The sequence below is a fragment of the Taeniopygia guttata genome, chromosome 18 (genome assembly GCF_048771995.1).
Source record: "Taeniopygia guttata chromosome 18, bTaeGut7.mat, whole genome shotgun sequence".
In the NCBI taxonomy this organism is placed as follows: Eukaryota; Metazoa; Chordata; class Aves; order Passeriformes; family Estrildidae; genus Taeniopygia; species Taeniopygia guttata.
Genome location: NC_133043.1, coordinates 8,458,827 through 8,479,234, shown reverse-complemented (window position 1 = coordinate 8,479,234; position 20,408 = coordinate 8,458,827). Strand labels below are relative to the sequence as shown.

Genomic DNA, 20,408 nt, shown 5'->3' with positions numbered 1-20,408 from the left:
GAGCAGCTTTGTCCCGTCAGGGTCTGGGCACAGCCGAACCCTGAGAGAGGACAGAGAAAGGAGCAGCCACTGATGGTCCCAGCACAGCCTGGGACACTGGGACTTGCCTCTCCCTGCGCTTCCAAAGCCCTGGGTTGGCATCAGTGCCAGAAATTATCTAGGGCATGACGTCCCTTGGATGTCCCATGGCCATTGCCAGGGCCACTGTCACCATCCACTCTCTTTCAGGTGTGCAGTACTTACGAGACAGTCCCATGCCAAGCACTGGGGATGGTGCTCAGGTAGGAGCTCTTGATCCTCCTCTCCACTCTCCAGAGGGATCTGGTCATCACAGCACTGAAAATGCCCCAAAAAGGGAAACAAATATCCTACTGAGAGCATTAGGGCTGCCTTGGGTTCTCTGGGGCAGGGTCTCTGGGGCTGAGCTGCACCCCCAGGTACGTGGACGGCCGAGTCTTTGTCACCGAGGTGCTCCCTGGGAGCCAGGCAGAGGTGGACGAGGTGGTGCTGGCCGGTGAAGATCAACGGCTGCTCGCTGAGATACGCCTCCCCCGGGCAGGTGAGTGGGGACAGAGGGCTGGGCTGTCCCCCTCTTCTGCCCCTGCTCCCCTCTGCTCCTTCCTCCTCCTAGGCTGGGGCTGTGCTGCAGAGGCTGAAGGGAGAACCGCTCACCTTCCGCCTGCTCCGGTGGCGGTGGCACGATGGGACAGTCTTTGAGCCACTGCTGCCCTACCTGAAGGCCCTGAAAGAGAAGGAGCCCCACTTCCAGCTCCAGCACGGCCCCCAGCACAGGGGCAAGGGGGAGCCCTGGCAGCTGCAGGGGGGCAGGTGGGTCTGTGCCATGGGCTGGGCTGAGCGTCCTGGCACTGGGGCACCCTGTGCCCACACTATCCCTGATCTCTGCTCGAGGCTGTGGGGCCTGGAAGTGGGGAGGAAGCTGGGAACATCTTCCTCTGCAAAGAGGTGTGGGTTCCTTCCTCTCATGCTCCTGAGCCCTTTGCTCCCCAGGCTGCTCTACAAACTGCGGTTCTTGGGCCAGACCAGCGTTGGGACGGTGAGGCTGTGGGGCAGAGACCTGCCATGGGGTGAATCATCTCTTCTGGAGTTCTTTTCATGTGTCCAAGGGTTAATTCCTCCTTCCCATTCCATTTCAGCATGGTGGCAAAGAGGTGCTGGAGGGGGGCATCCCTGCCGTGCTGGAGAGGAGCTTGGCAGCGCGGGTGAGCCGCAGGGCTGGGGACATCCTGGGAAGGGCTCTGTCAGAGAATGCAGGGAAACATCTCTGCCGTGGAGGTTTTTTTTCCTGCCAGCTCCAGGTTCACTTGGCTTGGCTGAATATTTGCCACCCCATCAGCCCTGTGGGGTTTTTTCAGGTCAGAAGCATCTGGGCAGCCAGGATAGGAAAGGGCATTAGGGAAAAAATGCAACCACATGCAGGAAAGCACTTGGAAAATTTTAGGAAGGCTAAGCCTGATTCTGGTGGTGCTTTAGGGCTCAAGTCACTGTTGTTTGAGCATCTGGGGGTCATTTGTGAAAAGATGGAAGTGTGGAAGCACTGGGTGGTGGGGAAAAAGGGCAGCAAACTTGCAAAAGCTGAGGCTGACTGTGCTTCATCACCTCTGCATTTGGATAATCTCTGGTGAGTGTCTGATTAAAAACAGAGCTCAGGGCTGCACTGATCGGGGCTTCTTCCCCCTCATCACCCCTGCAGGAGGTTTTATTTGATGTGAAGGAGGCAGAAGTCCTTGTGCAGGAGAAGGCTTCTTCTAAGGTGAGTGACAACCAAGGTCAGGGAATTTGGTGGCCCAGCTGGAGGGGTCCTGGGGACAGTATAAACCAGGAATGGGGCCGACATGGCCTGAGCACAGCCCCAAACACCGGCTCCTTCTGTCCCCTGCACAGCTCCTGTGTTGCCATCCCCACGTGGAGCTGCAGGATCTTTGCCTTCTGCGTGGTGTGAGCTCTGCCTGTGGGGACAGAGGGATTTGGGTCTGGAAAAGGAGCCCAGAGCAGCCGTGAGGGCCCCGGAGCGGGGGGAGGCAGGGCTGGGCTCGGAGCTCTGCTGGATAATGGACGTGTTTCCATTTTTAGCTCTTCCCCCGAGAGCCCTGATGGGAGCACGTTGGACTGCCTGGTGTTTGCATCCAGTTCTGAGCAAGAATGCGAGGAAATCATCGGGAGAATTGGTAAGGGAAGGGTTTATATGGCTGCAGCTACCATCAGTCACACCGTGGAACACCAGGAATTCTGTTCCGGTCCACCACATGCAGGATCTGACTTAATTCCTTTTGATGAGGTTACTAAGATGAAGAGATATTTTGATATTTTTCTGGTGTGGGGATTTTTTTTAAGGACCACTAGACAATGATTTTATTTTAAGAAACAGCTTCTAGGCATACCCAGATGCTTTATTGTTTCCAGCAAGGACTTGGAGGAAATACCATTTTCAAGGGATGTTATTTTAAACATACTTTTCTTGCAGGAGCTGAGGCTGCTAATGTAGCACCAAACCAAGCATTCACAAACAAATCCTATGACTTGGAATGTTTCATTTTCAGTTGGTTTAAATGCAGGCTGTGTGGTTCTTCCTGAATTACGTGGGCTCCTGAGGAGCCTCAGGTTTCCCATGGGGACATTCCTGGGAGGCAGGGTCCCTGGAGAGAACTGCCCAGGGGATTGACCTGAGATCACCGAGCCTCACCTAAAGTTTGAGCTGGTGCTTAACTTGGTGTCTGAGTTGTGAACCTAATTAATTTGTCTCGAAGGAATCTTTTTCCCTACAGCTTTGCAAGGAGAATAGGAATTTACTTGTTTAAAATCCTATCATTTCAGAACAGGATTTTGGCAGGATGCTGCTGTGAGCCAGGGGCTGGGTTTGCTCCAAGTGCGCTTGGGGCAGCGTAGGACAGGGAGGCGAGGAAGAGGAGGAGGCTGTGTAAGAAGGTGGGTGAGGAGTGCCTGTTCCTCCAGCTGCAGGATTTGAGCTCACGGAGTGGTTTGTCTGAGGGAGAAGCACACGATGAGGCACCACTGTCCCAGCAGCAGCTGAGGGATGCAGGCCCTGCCTCCCAGAGCCAACTGGGATGGATTTCATGCTCTTCCTCACCAGCACCAATTCACTCAAGTCTGCTCAGAACTGCTGCTACTCTCCCAACCCACACCACCTCAGCACTTCCATTGGAATAAACCAAGCTGGGCTGGCTCAACCACTTCCCTGTGCTGCTTCCTGTGACAGCTCCAGCCTCACCCGCAGAGCCTGTTCTGGCAGGGCTCAGCCTTCCCCTCCACACTGCTCTTAATTACCGCCGGTGTTAATTACCATGGTTCAGGTACAGTCTGAGCACTTTCCTCCACCACAGCCCAGCAGGGCCTGGCAGCTGAGTAACCCAGACCTGCCTCACCCAGCCCAAAGCAAAGCTTTGAATCCAGACTCCATCCACAAAAGTCTGGATGGGAAACGAGAATCCCACGGAGCACCCAGCCCAGCTGATCCCCCCAAACCCACGGGAACGCTCTCCCCCTGCTTGGGAACAGCCAGGTCAGTTACAATTCCAAAATAAACTTTCCCTGCCATGCGCTGGAAAGGAAGAAAGAACTTAGAGCTAAGCTGGTGCCCTGATTAGAGAAAGTCCCCCAAAAACCCACTGCAGCCTCAGCCACTCATCCTGCACCCTACACAGCTGTAGGGCAACAGCAAGGACTCAAAACACTCCAAAAGTTCTCCATTCTTTTGCCAGCAGAGGTCAAGATGAGACAGCAGCAGCCCAGGATTACAGCAAGCTGTAGGAGGCAGAAGCTTCTTCAAGCCCATTCAAACCAAATGACAAAGACTCCTCACATGTGAATGTAAAACATTTAATTTAAAAATGTTGACACTACAATATATAAAATAGCTATTATAAATGCACATAGTGTATTCTATAGCTGCCAGGTTTACGTTTTTAGGAAACTGTAAGTTACACTGTGGTTAAGACTTGTAGTTTCACCCTCTGAAGGAAGTCCACATTTGATCACAGTGATGCATGGTCAGACTAACAGCCCCAATTGTTAAACACTTGGATCAAGTCATAACCAGTTTTATTGCAAAAGGACCCTGTACACATTTATATCAATTCTAGTACCTTACAAGTTTATCTACCCAACAAGTCATTAACATACAGAAACATGCATGAGAAGCAAGAAAGAACACCCATCCCTTCTGCATATTAGCAACTTGTCACTCCTGAGCCTGAGGCTCAACATCACTGAGGTTTATGTGAACAGTCACTTTTAGCATTCATCCTGAGTGAAAGATGGAATGACTTAAGTACAAATGCAACATATTATAAACAATTTCTTACAAAAAAAGTCACAAATTAAAACCAAAGTATTTTACAGAATTAACTACAAAACACCATAAAAACAGCCTTCACTTAAGCCCTCTCTCCCCGTATCCTGCGAGCCAACTGGATATCTTTGGGCATGATGGTGACTCTCTTGGCATGGATGGCACACAGGTTTGTGTCTTCAAACAGACCCACCAGATATGCCTCGCTGGCCTCCTGTTTCAAGAGCACAAGAAACGTTGTTAAAAACCCTCAGCGCAGCTCCCGCAGCAGCGCAGCCCAGCCGGCCCCTCAGCAGTACCTGCAGAGCCCCGATGGCCGCGCTCTGGAACCTCAAGTCTGTTTTGAAATCTTGGGCGATTTCCCTGACCAGCCGCTGGAAGGGCAGCTTGCGGATCAGCAGCTCCGTGGATTTCTGGTAACGCCGGATCTCACGGAGCGCCACGGTTCCCGGCCTGGATGGGAGAGGGAGGAGGCGGCGGTGAGGCGGGGCAGAGGCTGCGGCAGCGGGGCCGAGCCGAGGAGGGCCTTACCTGTAGCGGTGAGGCTTCTTGACGCCGCCGGTAGAGGGGGCGCTTTTCCGGGCCGCCTTCGTGGCCAGCTGCTTGCGCGGCGCCTTCCCCCCGGTGGACTTGCGGGCGGTCTGCTTTGTACGGGCCATTTTTCCTCACTTACCTACAGAGACACACACACGCGTGACACCGGGGCCCGGCTCTCCCCGTGGACCTGACGACACAGCGGCCAATCCCCTCAACGCTGCGAACGCCGCCCGCCCCCGGCGCGGGCAGGCGGCCAGCGGCCTCCCCCGGGACGGGAGGAGGAGTAACGGCCACCCGGCCGCCCCCGCCTCGCGGCCCAACCGCTCCCCTCCCCGGGGAAAGCGCACTGAGTCACGCCGCCTCCTCCTTCCTCCCGGGCCGCTCCGGAGTGGGGGAGGTGCAGCGGTGGGGGATGGGAACCGGCCGTGACTCAGGGCACGTAGGCAAGGCCCGGCCTGTCCGCCGCGCTCCCGGCGGACTCAAGGCCGCGAACGGCCGCGCAGCAGCACCACCGCCCGCTTCGAGACGCATCCGCTGTCCGGTACTTACCGGTAGGAAGAGAAGGAAGCGCCGGTGCCGGTAGCGCTGCGCGCCGAAGCTTTTACGCCGTGCCGCTACTCGAGCCGCTCTTCAGCCGCCGCGCCGCACACTGCGCCCTCCCCGCCGCGGGGACGCGCACTTTATAGTGGGGGCGCGTGCGCGGCGCGGTGACGTCACAATGCCTGTAAGCAACGCGCCGCGCTATTGGCCGGGACCACCGCCGGCGCCGTCGCGTCACCACACACAAAGGCCGTGCTCCGGTTCCCCGGCTCTGATTGGGTGCGAGGCTGGGCGCTGATTGGTTGTTAAAGTAGGCGTCCGATTGGGTGTTGAGGGAGGAGAAGGATCCAATCGGTGGCGGGCGGGCGCTCTGCGCGCTGATTGGACGAAACGGGGCAGGGTTTGGATCCTACCCTTTGTTGCGAAGCTCCACAATGGGAAGTCAATAGGAGCGGGGCGAGCGGCGGCGGCGCCGCGGGATCCCCCGGGCACCCCGGGCCGGCCCCGGCCGCCCCCGCCGCACAGCGCCGGCACCGGCCGGCGGAGCAGAGGCGCCCGGCGGGGGCTGCGAGCGGCGAGGGCCGGGCCGCGGGGTCCCCCCCGCCTCCGCCCCCTCTCCCCCGGGAGCCGCCGGTGTGCGGCCGCTCGACACCCGCGCTCGGGGGCGGCCGTGGGGGTGAGCGGAGGCCCCCGCGAGGGGAGGGGGTCTGGCAGCGCCTCCGGCACTTCTTGCTCGGGTTTATCATTCCAGATGCCGAGGAAGGGTTGTCACGGCACTTGGACTCGCAGTGGGCAGTAGGGCTGGGATGTGAGTGCCCCAGGTCACAGCCTGACCTTTGGCCCTGGGAAGGGAGCGTTCAGCAGCTGGGGCTCAGCCCCTTACGCTGCCATTCCCCAAATCACACTCATCTGTGGGTCACCTTCACCCCCAAAACGGATAACAAAGTTTCATTGCAAGTAGAAATCCAGAATCCATGCTCCCTGTTGGTGCCATCTTAGCATTTATCTTCCTAAGATAAATAATAATTCAATTAAAAAACTTGTCTTTTGGGGAAAACTGCTGCCTTAAGTTATACCTTGATTTATATCGCTATTTTACTGTATTTGCACTGACTGTGGAGGCAGGTCCCTGCCCCCATGGGAAGGCTCCCAGGATCAAGAAGAACAGGTCCCAAATGCCCTGGAGTTGTAGTACTTTGGATATGCAGGGAACACAAACAGATGCTCCTAAAGGCGTCCCTGAGGTTCCCAAAGCAGGGCATGGCTGGGATCACCCATTCCCTGGATGAGGCTCTGCATCCTCGGCCCCTGGGCTCAGCACTGGCCTGATTGGAAGAACCAGGATGGAGCTTGGCACGTTGGGAATGTGTTGGGAGCGTGTCCTGCTCCTCCATCCGGTCTGCAGCTCAAGGAACGTGGCACCGTGGTGTGACAGGGCCGTCACATGTGCCCAGGCTGTTGCTGCCCGAGGGACATCATCTCCCCTGCCTCTGGTCCTCATTTTCATGTTCATTTCCTCTCTTCTAAAGGAAAATGTTAATTATTTATCAGAAGCAAAAAGCTGTGTATCCACGTAATGGCCTGGGAGGTGTAGGTAAACACTCACTGAGTTGTTTTGGAAGGTGGAAAGGGAAGAATGCCCCTTTAATCTGAGTTATTCATGCTTAGGGAAAACAAAATTTCTGGTGGTAACAGTGTTTAATACATTTATTTTGTTACTTTTGAGAGCTCCCTGCACTGACACTAGTGCCAGGAGGCCGGGTGAAACTTTGTTACCAGGAGTTCAGAGTCTCCTTAATTATAACCCTCTCCACTTTTCATAGCAATGGCTACTTCTCATTTTGGAGACACTTAAGAATTTTTTTGCTCTAGAAAACCCTGGAGAACAGCCAGGTGTCCCCTGGGGTGGAACAGGGCGAGGGACAGATGTACACACAGAAGCTGAGGAAGGCAAAGATGGGAATAAAACACCCTGGACACCTCAGCTGAGCATCCCTGGTGTTTCCCCATCGTTTGGCAGGGTGACTGCGAGGTGTGAAACAACTGGAAAACAGTGTCAGCACCAGGGTGTGAACACCAGCCGTGAGGGACTGGAGCCTGTGGCATCCAAATCCCTTCAGACAAAGCGCAGGTGGGTGGTGTTTCAGCATGATTCCTCTGTAATTGAGTGGCTTTTCCAGCAGGTTGATGGCTGACAGTAGCTCTGGTTGGGTGTACAGGTGTGTGTGGAGATACTGAAACACCTGCTCAAGCACTGACTGAGGAAAAGCCCTGCTTGACCAGGAACTGCATCATTCCAGCTTTCCATGGAGGGTGGTTAGATGAATAAGAAGGTATTGATATCCTGTGACTTATTCCTGCAAATGCCTGGGAATAAGCTACTAAATCACCTCAGGACAAGCCTGCCTGCAGTAGAGACTAAATCAGTATAAATAGGAATTAAAAAAGTTATTTGCCTCCCCAAACCAGCTGCAGAGACCAGGCCTGAAGTTTATTATTAACGTTGCTCACCCAGTGTGGGCTGGCAGAGGTAAAAAAGGTGTTTGCCTGACAAATGCTGTGTGCCCTTTCCCACACCACTGGAGATCCCAGCGCCAGGAGCGGTTCTGTGCAGAGCCTAAGAGATCAAAGTCCTATTAAAAGAAACTCCTATCATTTCCTCCCCTGGGAGAGAAGTTCATTGGCAGAGGAAGCGCTCCACATGGGAATTCGGCCGATTCCTTGGACACGGCTGCTTTTGGGAGGGGGTGGGTTTCTCCCAGGGGAGGACAGGATGTCCCAGCAGCCAGGTGCCATTGGTGTTACCTGCTCCAAGGTAGGTTCTTCATGCGCTCGCTGGGCCTTCCTCCCCCTCCTCCTCCTCCTCCTCCTCCTCAGGCCGCAGTGCTGTTCCCGGGCACTTCCTGCACGGCGCTGTCCGTGGGTGGGGAGGGCCGTGGAGCGATGAGCGATGCCAGCACTAAAATAACCCTCTGGCCGCGCTCCCACGTCCACGCGCGGCCCCTGAGGCAGAGGAAGAGGGGGAGGAAGGAAGTGAGGCCTCCTGACACAAATAACTCCCGGCCCCTCAGCAGCTCCCCCGGACCGGACCGGCCTGGAGGGGCTGGGCCGCCCTCGGGGCCGGTGTCCCCCGGGCTCGGTGTCCCTCAGGGGATCGGTGTCCCCCCAGAGCTCGGTGTCCCTCAGGGCTCAGTGTCCCTCAGAGCTCGGTGTCCCTCAGAACTCGGTGTTGCCCTCAGGGCTCGGTGTCCCTCAGGGGATCGGTGTCCCGTCAGGGGCTCGGTGTCCCTCAGAACTCGGTGTTGCCCTCAGGGGCTCGGTGTCTCCCCCAGGGCTCAGTGTCTCTCAGGGGCTCGGTGTCCCTCAGGGGCTCGGTGTGCCCTCAGGGCTCGGTGTCCCTCAGAACTCGGTGTTGCCCTCAGGGGCTCGGTGTCCCGTCAGGGCTCAGTGTCCCCTCAGGATTCGGTGTCCCCCACGGTCTCCGTGTCCCCCCAGGGCTCGGTGCCGTCCCTGCGCTCGGAGCGCCCCCGGCCCCCATCCCGCCCCACCACCCGGGGGCGCCCCGGCGCGCCGCCCCCACCGCTCCACGCACTACACCTCCCGCCGCACCCCGCGCGACAGGAAGCGAGGAAGCCGCGTCGCCGCGAGGCGCCTCTGGGAGTTGTAGTCCCGCCGGCCGGAAGCCACCGCCCGCCGCGTCCCGGGCCGGCGGGCGGCGCGCGCGCGGCGGGACTACAAGTCCCACCCCGCCCCGCGCGCCACCGGGGCGGCAATGGCGGCGGCGGCGCCTGCGCGCGGCGCCCTCCGTGCGGACCGCGCAGAGTGAATAATAAAGGTCTCCTCGGCGGCGGCGGCGGCGGAAGGCGGGAGGCATGTCCAAGGGCCCGGTGGCGGGCGGCCCTGCCGCGGCCGGGCCGGCGAGCGCCGCCAGCGCGCTGCAGGCGCAGCCCGAGAAGCCGCAGCACTACACGTACGTAGAGCCGGGAGCTTCCCCGCCGCCGCCCGCCCGCGCGCCAACACGCGCCTGACGTCAGCGTGCGGCGCGCGCGGGGGCGCGCGGGGGGACGCGCGGGCACCGGCTGGAACCGGCCTGGGCCGGCGCGGGCCGGGGGCGGCGGGGGGAGAGGGAGGGGCGGGGGATCAGCGACCCCCCCCCCGCCAAACCCCCGTGATGCACCGGGGCCGCCGCGCCTCCCCCGCCGCTGAGGGGACCCCCGAGCCCCGGTGGGACCCCCGGGTGACACCCCCGGCCCCTCGCCCGCCGCTCCTTCCCTCATCAGTGACACCCCCGGCCCCTCGCCGCCGCTCCCTCCCTCACCGGTGACACCCCCGCTTGGAGTGGGGGTCGATCCCCCGGGATGTGAGGGCACCCCCCGGTGACACCCCCGATCCGTTCCGCGGCGGGTGAGGGGACCTGTCACAGCCCTGGTCCCTCCACCAACGCTAAGGCCGCTCTGGTGACACCCCGGCCCCACGGGGTGTGAGGGGAGCCCCGCGTCCCCAGCCCTGACCCCTGCCCAGGGTGGGGGTCCGTTCCTCCGCCTGTCACCTCGTGGGGCTTTGAGGGGTTGAGGTTTTTGGTGAGCTGTCACTCCTGTCCTCCATCCCCTGAGCAGTCCCGGGTGTTCCTTGTCACCTGTGGAGGGAAGTGTGAGGTGACAGCAGTTCCGCAGGGTCACAGCTTCGGTGGTTGGTGATGGAGCGGGTCCCTCTCCAGGGAGATAAATATGGCAATGACACAGGTGTGTGGAATATCCCCCTTGGAAGAATTACATTGAAATCTGGACAAGCATTTGCCCCGTTCCTGCTTTTCCTGGCCCTGCGCAGGTGCGATCTGGCTGTGCAGGACACACCGGTGTTGTGTGTCACCTCCATCCCTGGAGACACTCCCTTACGGGTTGTCCCTTGTTGCTGCAATATGTCTTTCCTAACCAAAAAACACTGCTTCACTCATTGTCCCAAGAAAACACAACCTGTTGGAGCTGTGTGAAATTGGCCTGTGATCAGTTGTTGGAGCTGGAGGTTGTGGGGATGATATTCCCATCCTCATTCCCATCCTCTTGTGCCATAGGGATAACGGATTGGGAGCGAGCATTATCTTTATGAAGTGGGCTGGTGATGGATGGTATGGCTGGAAATAGGTCCTGTGTTCCGTGTCCTTAAAAGACAAAAGTTTGGAACTGTTCTTTGTGAACAAAATACATGTGCTGAGCCGTTTGCCCTTATCATTTTACACCCTACAAATACTCCTATCTCTGGCTTGTGTCGATGCCCCCACCCAAAGTGAGACGTGTGCTCTGTGTGCTTTTAATTTACTGTTTTCATAAGGTTGGTGGTTGACTTCAATGCATCCACACTGGGATACCTGGAATAAAAAGAGCTTTGAGGAATCCACAGGCATGGGTCCATACAACCTGTGTGCCTGCTGCTGAGGTCAGAGGCTACCTGGCTCCCTTTCCTTCAGGCTGTTTGGAATACTGTGACAGAGTGAGTGCTTCCAGACCTTATTGTCATCGTGAAGATCCTGTCATGGTCATTAGGGAACTCGTGTAGTTGCTGGTGTGGTCTACAAGTTTGACAGTTTTATGGGGGAAATGGGCATGGGAGAGTCTGCTGGGAATGTTGCTGTAGAGAAAAAGAGGAGCTGCCCGTAGAGGTGGAGTGACACTAGTGATGGAGAAAGAATCGGTCAAAAGCGAGAAGGAAAACAAGGAGATGAGGCTGAGAAAGTGAGGACACTGGATAGAGGAAGGTGGAGGTGGTAACTTGGCTAAGCATGACTGTGGAAATAAGGATGTCAAGTATTAGGAAAAATAGAGGAAGAAAGACTTCAAAAAATTGAGGAGATTGGGAAAGAGGACGGAAATGGGACAGTGCGGAACAAAGCTGGTGGTACAATTAGCTCCTTTCCAGAGGGCAAAACTTGTGTTTTGAAGATAGATGCTATAAATACTTCAGTGAAAACAGTTGCAGAGGAACTGAATAACCATAAGTGAAAGATGGGTTTGGGGGCTGCTGAGTGCTGACAGCGGGATGTGAGCCATCCTTTGGAAGTCTAGGATGTGTACACTGGGTCACATCAGACTGTAAACCTCCTCCTGATAACATATGGAAACTTATTTGGTGGTGGCTCATGTGAACAAGTTGTATGTTGTCAAAATGTAAATATTTTCTTCCTTTTTTTTTTTTTTCCTTAAATACAGTTTGTTTCCATAAAATGACACGAAGGTTGCAAGTTGTAAACTCAAGTAAGCTTAATTATCTGCATACTTTGCTGTTCCCTGGGGACAGGCAATCTGGTGCTGGGGATCTCTCAGAAAGTTTTGGTTGTATTTGTAAGGAAATGTTCCAATTTCTGTATTAGCGTGAATTTCTAAACTCTTGGTGTTACTTGCATGAGATTTTTTAGATACTTTAGGTGTCTATTTTTCTGTCAGGAAGCCTTTTTACTGTAGATGTGCAGCAAAAGAAAATGTGGGAAAAACAGAGCTGGTGATGCTCTCTCACACCTTTGTCACTTAGTTAGCAGAAGAGGCTGAACTTCCATGATTTGTGTCCTTTGGTAGCAGTCGTGGTGTGCAGCTGGATATTCCTGGAGACAAGTGGCTGGTAGATGGCAAAGTTTGCTGTTTAATTATGGATGGCGTGCTCCTTGTCTGGGGATCTGGTATTCCGTTTGTAGAACCTGAGTGGGTAACAAAATCCTCCGTGCTGCTGTTGTGTTCTCCCCGGGTTGCTGGATTAGATGTTCCTGCATGTGGCTGCTTTTTGTGATCCTGCAGCTCCCGTAGCAGGATGAGACCAGCGTATTCCTGGGGACAAAGAGGGGAGACAGCCTCATTCCTGGGGTTCCTGGAGGCTGGGATCAGCTTGGGGTAATGTGCTCTGCAGGGCTGGATGGGAAGCAGATTTCATTTGGGTAGGCTCTGTCAAACCTCAGCTGAGGATTGGTTTTGCAGTGTTTCTCAGCTCTGTCTAGCATGTTATTTCTGCAGGTACCTCTGGCTTTAATGTCTATCTACTCATGTGGGTAGAGCTTGAGTTGGAAGAAACTGAAAGCAAGTTTTCAGTCGCTGGAGCTGTAGGTACAGAGTGCTGTGGGGTAGTTTTGTTTTGGTATGGTTCCTCTGTTTGGCTGCTGGCAGCGTGGTTGGTTTCAGTCAGGCTTGATGCCTTAATTGTGAATTGTAAAGATTGTTTCCACTGCTTGGGTGTTTATTGATCTGGCAGAATTTAGATAAGTGAAAGTGGAGCAGCCCTTTGTTCACTGTGCATTCACCTGAAAGTCTGACAATTTAATAACTCTGCAGGAAAGCAAACGTTCAGGTGGAGATAAATTAACCCATTTAATAAAAAAACAGAGAGTCCTTTCAGTCTGGAGCATTCAGAGTACACACGCTCACAAGCAGCATTGAAAATACTCTGATTTAGGTGATAAACTCTTTGGGACACAGATTTCTTGTGCATAACCCAAGTCATTGCTACTCAAGACATTTCTCTTGAGTGTGTCCATCTTAAATATGAGCAGCACCCTTGGAAGTGACTTTCAGGGTTCCGTGTCCTGACCGGCTGTACCCTCACTTGAGATCTGGGTGAGATGCCTGGGAGCACATCCTGTCTTCTTTTGCAGTGCATCAAGATAAGTTTTGTGATTATGCCTTTGCAGCATAAAAGGCAAAAAACTTGTCTTTCCTTTTGCACAAGGAGAGGAACTGTGGGAAATTCCTGAAGGATTGATAGCCTGTAAGTCACGCTGGAGCTGCATCCACATGGCTGGCTGGACTGTGCTGTAGTGACTGCTGGCTTGTGCTCACCCAAGCTTTGTCTTGCAACCATTCTGGTGCCATTTAGGCATTGAAAGACCAGAAGACTCAAATGAAGGATATCGTAAATGGGGATGAAAATTGAGCTGGTGTAATATATAACTGAAATATAACTGAAATCAGAGACATTCTTGTGTCTGCATCGTGCCTTGTCTGGTGGTTTCTTGGCCTTAAATAGGAATTCAGATTAGGACAGCAATGGAAATGTGGGTGAAGAAGAAGTAAAAATACCAAGACCATAGGTGTGCTTATTTAAAGCCTTATCTCAAAATTGTACATGTGAATTCTTACTCAAAACCAACAGCACTCAAAAATGCACCTCGGAGCATCCGTAGGAGCTGAGAGTAATCCTTATCTCCTTATCAGTGGACAGCGTCTTACCACTGGCAGAGCAAACAGGACATGTCTGATCTCAAAGGTGCAGACTGAGTGTCTGTGGGAAGAAAACCAAAAACCAGATGTGTAGCTAACAATTTTTCAGAGTTGCTGTTTGCTTTTCCAGGTCCCATAACGTCTGCCTGCACAGTGTGTTAAATTATACATTTGATCTGCTTGAGTTGGGTGGTCTTCACACCCTACTGCATGAGTTGAGGCTTTGGAAATTGTTTTTAGAAACCTTTTGTGTTCTTTTTAAACCATCAGGACTCTTAAAATAACAAACTGCTGCCCTAATTCTGCTTTGGTTTTACTGGTGATAACTCTTAGATCAATAAGCTGATATGGACTTATACAAGTTACAGAAACTAGCCCTGTTGTTTAAACAAAAAACCCAAACAAACAAACAAAAGCCCAAATAACCCAGAAAACAAAAACAACAAAAAGAAACCCAGATGTTTTTAGGTTTCAGATTTGGTAATACTTTTGGAGAAAACATATACGATGTATAATAGATTATGTTATTATTGTATTATATACAGTGTAAGGTAACACCCTTAGGAAAGCACAGAGTGAGTCAATACTTTTAAACCTGGGATTTACCAGTGGTCTACTACATCATTACCTGTAAATGTCATCTTATCAGGAAAGTATCAGCTGGTTATTATTATTGGTATTTTTTGAGTCTGTGTGAACTTTGCTGAATGCATGTCCGCTGCCAGCTGTTATTAGGAAGTGTGAATAGTTACAGGAAGTTGGAAATATAAAGTGCTGGAGTGTGAACAGGAAGAGCTGCCTTCACAGTATGCTCTCACCACTGAACACATGTGCTGAAAATAACATTTTGGATTTTATGGTTCTTCAAAGGCCGAGTGTTGAAAGGCTCCAGCTTGAGACAGGGACTGGCGAGGGCATTTGGGCCCAATCTGTGCCCCAAATATTTTGGGGCAAAAAGGAGTTTTTCCCTCCTATTGAAGTGGGGCTGGACCTGTGGTTTGCTTGCTGCATTCCTATTTCTTGAGTACTTCTGGATATCGGTCTGACAGGGAATTCACATATGGATAACTGCTCTAGAGGTGTCATATCAATATTTTGCAGAGCAAAAAGCTTCGTGTACTGCTGTGACATTCTCAGAATTAGTTTTGGTCTGGCAAGGTTTGGTGTTCCAAAAATCCAAAACTCAGTGAGAGAGGAGAGGGGTTCAATGGTGAAGAATTATTTCAATGTGGAAGATGGTTCTTTAATTTTTCATGTAATAAAAAGTATTATGTTGATGATTATATGTTGCTTACATTAGCATACAGGATAGTTTCTTTGTGGCATGGGAGGCAATGTTAAGGTTAATAATTGTTCTAGAACATCTAGGACTTGCTGATTCTGTAGATCCCTCCCAATTCCATTTATTCTGTGATCCTAAAATCCTCAGACCTTGGTCTCCCATTATATCAGTTTTTCTCATTTTGTAAGTTTATGTGTTGTCTAGTATTTTTTACATCATATGGCTTTATTTTAAGGATCATTCTGTTGGAATTCCAACATTTTATTGTCTTTAGAGCTATTCTTCTTCCAAAAAAAGGTTTTACTATCTTCTGGGAGCAGCTGAAGCACTGATCCTGCTTGTTCCAAGGGGTCTGACCTGTGTCCTCGGGAAAATCCTCCTGCAGTGTGTTCCAGCATCCCTGCCTGGCTGCTTGCTGCGTGTCCCTGTCCCTGTGACAGCGTGGCAGGAGGGAATGTGTCAGGACATCCGTTAATCACACTTATTGTGTGGCATATTAGCATGAGCTGTCACTGGGGACTGTGTTAATGCGCCCGGCTGAGCCTGGGCAGGGACACAGCCCTTCTGTGGTCCCTGGGAAAGGAGCTGTAATTTCCGAGAGAGGAGCAAAATAAAGAGGCAATAATATCTTTAATTGCTGTGTTGAGGCTCGTGGAAACCTGCTTGTCAGGACATGAAGAGCCATGTTCACTTTCAGAAGATGCTGAGGAGGGGTTTTGTTCCTTCCATTAACTTTCTGCTTTTAAAAACTTCAGTGTTTTTGATAGCAGCAGAAATAGGCTGAAAGAGATGGTGAGAAGTTACCTGGTCCCTTTGCCCAGGAATCACCTACATCACTTTAGCTAAGATTTTTTTTGGGGTCTAATTGTCATTGATTTTTAATATTGTATCAGTTTCCACTTTAAACTGGATTTTGGTGAAATTCTGAATTATTAGAGGGAGTAAATCACAGCAGTTTCGATCTTATAAAGAATTTATATACTCTATAAACTTTCTGTAACATTCAGCAAATCAGGTACAGGGCTGTTCCTGAAAGCTGTGTGTGCACAGAGCCAAGCAGCAATTCCCCCCCCAGTGTCCTAAATCAATGGGCAGTCATGTGCCAGCAGGCTGTGGAGCAAGTGCTATTTCTTAGCTACCTTTTGTCCCCTCTAATTTATTGAGAGAGAGTTTGTCTTTTATATCAGGCCATCAAATACACGGAGCCTCAGCAGAAGGGTGCAGAGGGAGATGCTAAAGGCTTGTACCTTCCCAAACTCCTAGTGATGACAGCCAATTTAGATGCTTGTGATAATTTTCTCAGCAATCTCTTGTCTTGTGTATTTTGATCAGTGCTTGATGCAGTTAATACCAGCTTGACATTTGAAATATCAGTTGGAATGAATGTTCCCTTGAAATGAATACCAACAATTCCTTCTCTCTTTTAGTTCTGGTGCAGCTTCTGACTCACCGACCCTCACCCTGCTGTAGTATTCATTCAGGTTTAGGAGGTGATTGTTACAACAAGGAAAGTTCTAGGTTTTATTGAAAATAAATATTTTAAGCAATTTTAAGTGCTAAAGTGCAGTGATGGCAATAAAAGAGTCAGATCACTGAAATGCTCAATACTGGCCTGCTTCATATCTCTTGTTAGAAGTCAGAGACATTTAATTGAATGAAGTTATCAGAACAGTGGCAGAGAAGAAACTTGCACTGAATTTGTGGTCAAATGAGAAAAATCTCATACCATCTCCAACTATCTGTTGGTCAAAATGGCAAATCCATTTCAGCAAAGCATACACTGCCTTCCTAAGACTGATGACACTGTTAAGTGCAGCTAGGAAATTAAGGTGGGCTGGCTTTTTATCATTGTATGACTAAAATTTGTTTTGATTAACATGCAGCCATGGCCATATGAAAAGGGAATTAGTTTTTTCAAACTATTCTGGTTGAACTTGGAACCAGAACTTGGGGGTTGGAATTGGATGATCTCTAAGGTCTTTTCCAACTCAAGCCATTCTATGAAGGGCTGCAAATACGAATATCTGCCAAAAAAAAGAGAATTAAAGTCAGTATTAAGGAATTACAGTCAGTATTCTACGAATATCTGAAAAAAAAAAATTAAAGTCAGTATTATTTGTTATCTTTTGTCTTCAGCGTGTCACCACAGCTCAAAAAGAAGCTCTCAGTCCATACCCAGTATACTCTGAGGTGATTTTTTTTTCTCTAAATTTTCAACAGACCATGAGTTTTCATTGATGGCGCTTGACTGTTACTGTCATAGCAGAAATACAAACAGCAGATGCCTGAGGACTACTGTGCAGCTTTACAGCAACAAAAAATATTATTGTTTACACATTTAAAATACCATGAGAGTGCCACCAGATTTATCAGTGCATTGATTAGAAGTGAGAAATTCGAGGCTATGGCATAGTCTGCCTGCTTTCCCCTTGGAGGAGAGCTGGTGTCACTATGCAGTGGAGCTTCTTTGGACACCAGAGTGTGCAGGACATTTATTCAGAGGTGTGCCTTCTGTGTGCAGTGTTGAAATTGAGTCCACTGGGCCACAGCAGGCACAGATGAAGTCTGATTTGAGTGCTGAGCGGAAAAGAAAAATCGATTGAATGGTTAACATTGATTCTTCAAAATAACCATAAGGGTTGGCTTTTATCTTTGTGCTGGCACGGGGGTTATGGATGCAGGTTCATGCTTGTTAGATAATCACCATGTTTTGTTTCAAACTCACAGCAGAAAATGTCTGTTCACAAATGAAAACCTTTCCAAAGAGGCTGGTGCAAATCTGGTTGGTGTTTAACCTGAGAAGAAGCAGATGCTATTTAATTTCCAATGGAGATTGGGCTGGGTGGGAGCACTATAGAGCTGTCATGTCATGTGGAACTTTGGTTGTCTGGTTTTGGTCCTGTGTAAATATAGCCCTTCAAACAGCTCATGTTCTGTCTTAAAACTGTTATGAGTGTGGGGCTGCAGCTGATCTATGAGCTGTGTGTTAAATCATGAGGGTCTTGGCATGGCCAGGAGAGGGAAGGCTACTGTGCTCTGTTTCCAAAGCTCCCCTTGTGAGACAAGATGTTGAGGCTTAGCTGGCTAAAAATGCTCATAACAATCTGCAGCTGAATGCCTGAGCTGTGGAACGGCTTCTATGGAAATAATATTTTTTCTGAATTGGCCATTATGAATTCTTGCATGTGGGATGTTTTGTTTTAGGGAACTAGCAGAGTGAGTAACACAAGTTTTCAAACAGCCCAGCCCTGTTCCCAGCCTTCCCTGGTATTTCTACAGTTGTAAGCCTTGAGTAGGCTTTGTTAGTGCTTGAATCGGCGGTGAGAGAAGTACAGTGTGGAAAAAACCTTTGCTGGAAATTGGAACTTTAATTTTTACAGCACAGGACATCAGGGTATTTTTCAGACTTTAATTTGTTGTACCAAGCCTGGTGTGTGTTAACCACACTTGGGCTCTACCTTCTACAAACACTAACTCTGGGATAAAGAGGCATCATCCATCCCATCCATGAGAGATGAGATAATAAAAGTTAATATATGAGTTAATATAAGAGAGAAAATTTACCTGGCTATAACCTGAATAAATGACCATAATAGATAAGTCTGGAGATGGATGTTTTTTGAAGTAATTAGTAGTAAAATATTTAACTGTTCATATTTAAGCATATGCTGGTATATTGTGCTGACAATGTCAGCAGTGTGCAGCTGTCTGGATGCAGTGAGCTCCAGTGTTTGCCCTGCAACAGGCTCAGCCCACGTTACTGAAAAATAATTATTTCCATATGATCCTGTTTTCATAGACTCAGCACTTAAACAGGTGCTGTAGGGAAGGATTAATGACAACTAAACACTTGTGGAGCAAAAACCAGCCCAGAGAGGGATGAGGGTTGTCTCAATCGGGGTGATCCATGTTTGAAAACAGGAAAACGTGCTTTAGCCACAGTTTACATCAACTAAAGGTATCAAATTGCAAATATGTCATTTAAACTTGGAAAATGGGCTGTGTATTTAAAACATTGCATGAACTGCCTAAATATTGAATTAATTTTGAGGTCATGTCTAATGCATATTCATTGCCAAGTAATTTGGGAAAAAAGGGATAACTAACTCAAGGAAATGTAAATGTAAGTTCAAGGCTTTATGCAGAATTCTGGATCTTAGTGAATGGCTTTTAAGGAAATGCATCTGAAATGTAATGCCATTAATTGTTTGCCTTTGCCAATGCTTGGGTTGTTTTAATTAAAAAGGTGAAAGCTCTGTGTAAACAAATACTTGTGTTTGAAATGGATTTTATTATTACTTGGTTATATACATTTCATGGTCTGCTGATGCAACAAGTGCCTGCTTTTTAAAAGACAGCATGCCACCAAAAAATGACTCGAATTGCTTTATTTGTCAGGTTTTGAGTGGCACAGCTCGAGGGGTGCCAAGCAAAGGATGCACAGCTCCTGGGAAGTCTGAGCAAGCACCTCTTCCCCATCACCCACGGACAGAAACACGGTTGTGACTCGTGGAGCTCATGTCTTGGCTGCTCACAAGTGTGATAAATGTGTGTTTTATCAAGTGAGCTCTGGCTTGAAAGCCTTGATTTTTGTTCCTCATCAGGACAGAGTGTTGATGAGCTTCTCGACTGCAGTGTGGCATTTCTCTCCAAACAAAGCCATTTTTGCTATAACTGTGGAAACTGAACAATGTTTTGCCTGAAGCTGGTGCAAATCTGTCTTCCCATGATGGGCCAGCACCACGCTTCTCTATTTTCCCTTCATTTTTCAGTGTAGACAAGGCACAACTGTTTCTCTGCCTTTTTCCTTCTAATTGAAAAATATCCTGATGGTTTCTGATAGTTGCCAACATGTGTTATTTTTAGCCTGAACTTTTACAGTCACTCAGTTATCTATGAAGTATTGGTAATATAAAATTCATCCATCATGGCTGAAATAAATTCACTGTATTCTTATCTAGCCTGTGGTCTCCTTTGAAATGCAGAAATGGAGCTCCAGTAGGGATCAGGTTGCTGTTGAATGTGACTGGGTGCATTTTGGTGTGTTATCCTCAGTTTCCTGTAGTCTGGTTAGTTTGTATTTTACCTTCTGCAGTATGCTCTGCATTTCCATTTTTTTTTTTTTTTTTGGAAGCATCCAGTTTAACTTTGCTTGCTAAGTCATTCAGATGCTGAGAAGATGGAAGAGTTGAGTGCTGCCTACCTACTTCGACAACAAAAGCTGGGGGAGCAATGGGTTATGGATGTGAGCAGCTGTCATTTTGACCACTGAGGTACACAATGAGTTATATGAAGTCTTAAAACAAAAAAACCTCCACAGCCAAACAAATCCAACTCTATGCATCTGAAATAAGTCTCTCCAACTCTCACTTTCTTTATTTGCCCTTAGACTGACATTGTTGTCAAGCTCTAATGGAGGAGGGGAAATCTAACAGCTTTAAAATCACACACTGCTGTCTGCTGTGTGACCTTTTTCCAGTTGATGGTTCAATTTATTTAGGTGATAAAGAAAACACTGAGGCATGTG

At 50.1% G+C, this 20,408-nt stretch overlaps 2 protein-coding genes and 1 long non-coding RNA gene across 8 annotated transcripts in view; 2 read left to right on the top strand and 1 right to left on the bottom strand.

Annotated features, from left to right (window-relative positions):
• Positions 1-3,839: 3,839 nt before the first annotated feature.
• On the bottom strand, positions 3,840-5,521 carry H3-3B (H3.3 histone B). Its single transcript, NM_001197298.1, has 4 exons — positions 5,414-5,521; positions 4,859-5,000; positions 4,627-4,780; positions 3,840-4,541 (listed from the first exon to the last, which is right to left on the bottom strand). The coding sequence occupies exons 2-4, from the start codon at positions 4,984-4,986 to the stop codon at positions 4,413-4,415; spliced, it is 411 nt and encodes a 136-aa protein (NP_001184227.1). The 5' UTR covers positions 4,987-5,000; positions 5,414-5,521; the 3' UTR covers positions 3,840-4,412.
• A 3,603-nt stretch (positions 5,522-9,124) lies between these two features.
• The window catches only part of UNK (unk zinc finger), a 44,872-nt gene continuing 33,588 nt past the window's right edge, over positions 9,125-20,408 (top strand). For 4 of the 6 annotated variants that reach the window (XM_030287204.4, XM_072937158.1, XM_030287207.4 and 1 more), the window contains exon 1: positions 9,126-9,374. In XM_030287204.4, coding sequence (XP_030143064.1) covers positions 9,277-9,374 — 98 coding nt within the window. In that variant the 5' untranslated portion in view covers positions 9,126-9,276. Of the gene's footprint in view, positions 9,375-20,408 lie in introns of all 6 variants that reach the window. The other 2 variants (XM_030287208.4, XM_030287206.4) reach the window with 1 other exon arrangement.
• Positions 9,558-19,834, top strand: LOC115497621 (uncharacterized). The gene is made up of 2 exons (XR_003963197.4): positions 9,558-10,146; positions 19,280-19,834. It is a non-coding gene; the product is annotated as an uncharacterized lncRNA (long non-coding RNA).

What these genes read in the sequence shown, in the direction of transcription:
- H3-3B (NM_001197298.1), bottom strand. Translation starts at nt 4,986, where the DNA reads ATGGCCCGTACAAAGCAGACCGCCCGCAAGTCCACCGGGGGGAAGGCG. An exon ending in AAGAAGCCTCACCGCTACAG is followed by an intron (nt 4,781 to 4,858) that starts GTAAGGCCCTCC and finishes TCTCCCATCCAG; the next exon opens with GCCGGGAACCGTGGCGCTCC. An exon ending in CGGCCATCGGGGCTCTGCAG is followed by an intron (nt 4,542 to 4,626) that starts GTACTGCTGAGG and finishes CTCTTGAAACAG; the next exon opens with GAGGCCAGCGAGGCATATCT.